This window comes from Penaeus vannamei, chromosome 20 (assembly GCF_042767895.1).
Source record: "Penaeus vannamei isolate JL-2024 chromosome 20, ASM4276789v1, whole genome shotgun sequence".
Taxonomy (NCBI): Eukaryota; Metazoa; Arthropoda; class Malacostraca; order Decapoda; family Penaeidae; genus Penaeus; species Penaeus vannamei.
Genome location: NC_091568.1, coordinates 15,162,656 through 15,165,155, shown reverse-complemented (window position 1 = coordinate 15,165,155; position 2,500 = coordinate 15,162,656). Strand labels below are relative to the sequence as shown.

The window sequence follows — 2,500 nt, the reverse complement described above, 5'->3', positions numbered from 1 at the left end:
ATGATGATGATGATAATGATGATGAGGCAAAGGAGGAGGATGAGAAGGAGTGGAAGAAGAAAGAGGACGTGGATGAGGATGAGGATGAGAAGGAGGATGAAGAGGAGGATGAGAAGGATGAGGATGAAGATGAGGAGTGGAAGAAGAAAGAGGATGTGGAGGAGGAGGCAGAGGAGAGGAAGGAGGAGGGGGGAGAGGAAGGAGGATGTGGAGAAGGAGGAGGAGGAGGAGGTGTGGAAGGAGAAAACATAATTATGATAGTAATAAGAATGAGGAGGTGCAAAATAAGATGAAAAAGAGCAAAAAAGAAGGGAGAGGAGGAAGTGGAGGAGTTGAAAAAAAGGAAAAGGGATGAGGAGGAGAGGAAGAAGGAGTATGTGGAGAAGGAGGAGGAGGGGGAGAAGAAGGATGAGAAGGAGAAGGAGGAGGATGAAGAGGAAGAGGAGGAGGAAGAAGAGGAGGACAGGGAGAAGAAGGAAGAGGAGGAGAAGGATGATGATGAGGGATGATGATGATGATGATGTTTATGGTGATGAGAAAAACTTTATATATTTTTTGAATCATACTTCATCACTTGGCAGCCTAACTTTTGGAAAATTATGGTAATATCAGTCCTTAATATCCAAGAAGTTTATGTTACATTCTAAATAATTATGTGTTTATGTGCACAGTATTCAAAGACCTGTGTTAAACATTTTGTATTGACATTTAATCTTCAGTATCTGCACATATGTAATACTGCCTTTTATTCTTTATTTTTTATTTAATAGTTTTCTTAAAGTACTTTAATTTCTCATTTGCTTTTGATCTCGACTTATTTTCAAAAACTGTAATATACATATAAGCCCCATATATACAACACTGCTACAAATATTAAGTGCCAAAAATAACATATTTTGCCATGCAATATCAGACTCCAAGGATGCATTCATGAATTTTTACTCTGGAGAGCATGAAACAGATAAAGAACTCAATGAAATTCATATTTCCTATGTTAGATACGCTGTTCCATTGGTCTATCACATGGGTAGGAACTTATTAAGGACTGTTTACAAGATGAATGGTCTCCTTGGTGGGGGAAAAAATGTATTTATTAACAGTGTCATAATCTTCATTTTTTTTATATTGTCTATGCCTATTGATCAACCATAGCAAACTATGAATATATGATATATGGAGCAATTTCTAGTGAATTCACACATCAATAAGCCACTACTAAAAAGTTTGTTTATGAAAACCCTCCTTATATTCTAATGTATGAATCAAGACATTTTCAACACAAAGGTGGAATTATACTGGAATACCAAAAGTCCCCTTGAAACATGTGTCCACTTATGCAATATGATTTTTAATAATAAAAGACAATGGTCATGACAGCAATAACAATAACAATAAAAAGAAAATGGCAGATTTTATGATTATTATAAATATCTTAAGATTCATACCCCATCTAGAGTATCAATTCTTTCCAGTAAAATTAAAATATTAACCAAAGCATGATATATGAATATTGCATACTGCCAGGAGAGCATTTCTGAAATATATTTCATTACTCTTACACTAAGAACTACAAAATACGGTTAAAAAATCACAAAATTAAAATGAAAAAGATATTCTGAAATCTTTATTATTCTAAGAATTTTCAGTTTACAAAAATACTCTTTTTTTCCCTCTCTCACTCTTAAATAGTTTGCCAATTCAGTCAAAATTCTTGTTCATGCATAATTTTGCTGAGTACATCACTGGTTACTGGAAATCTTTTGTTACTGGGAGTACACAATATACAAAATAAAACCATAAATATATTCAAGAGCATATCATTCCGATTCATATAACAATGCATCAGAAATGAAAAGTGCCAAAAACTTGTATACTTTGGAAAAACAAGAAAAAATTCTTTCTTTTATCTAGCATTAAAAGATCAACCCGCTTCCTGCTCCCCATTCTCCTTGTCAGCTTCTGAAGTATCCATGACAGTCACCTCTGAGGATTCTTCCTCTGGCATGTCCGGAGTCTTCTCCTCTTCTGCTTTCTTTGCCTTCGCCTTGGCCTCTTTCTGCTCCTTCTTGTTCTGCTGAGACTTTCTGTGGACTGTTCAGAAGAAAATTGTCAATGGATTCACATAAGAAGAGGCTCTGTCAGTATAGACAAATTACAGCATTCTAGAGAAAAATTGGAAATACAGTCTTTTGCAAAGTACTGGCTGTAGTAATAACATGAAAAATGCCAAATTTAGGGTAAAACACATTCCTGAAGAATCTACTGTATATACCCTCATTCACTTTCTTGCTCTCACAAAGTCTCAGTCCCTCTATACACATACATTGAGCATATCCCCACATGCATACACACACAAGGTGTAAAGCCACATAAAAATATCTTTTGATTATATATATATACATACCTTCTAAACTTTCTTGCAAAGGCTCTATAAATTTTTCAAACTCCATTTCTTTCATAGCATTAAAGACATCTTGTGCACTGACAGTCTTCTTTTTAT

General features: G+C 34.8%; 1 protein-coding gene across 1 annotated transcript in view; it reads right to left on the bottom strand.

Annotated features, from left to right (window-relative positions):
• The window catches only part of Chrac-14 (DNA polymerase epsilon subunit 3 Chrac-14), an 8,898-nt gene that overhangs the window by 4,736 nt on the left and 1,662 nt on the right, over nt 1-2,500 (bottom strand). Inside the window, exons 2-3 of the mRNA XM_027363962.2 lie at nt 2,405-2,500; nt 1,982-2,091 (exon numbers count right to left, since the gene is read on the bottom strand). The exon at nt 2,405-2,500 is cut by the window's right edge and continues 188 nt beyond it. Coding sequence (XP_027219763.2) covers nt 1,982-2,091; nt 2,405-2,500 — 206 coding nt within the window. The remainder of the gene's footprint in view (nt 1-1,981; nt 2,092-2,404) is intronic.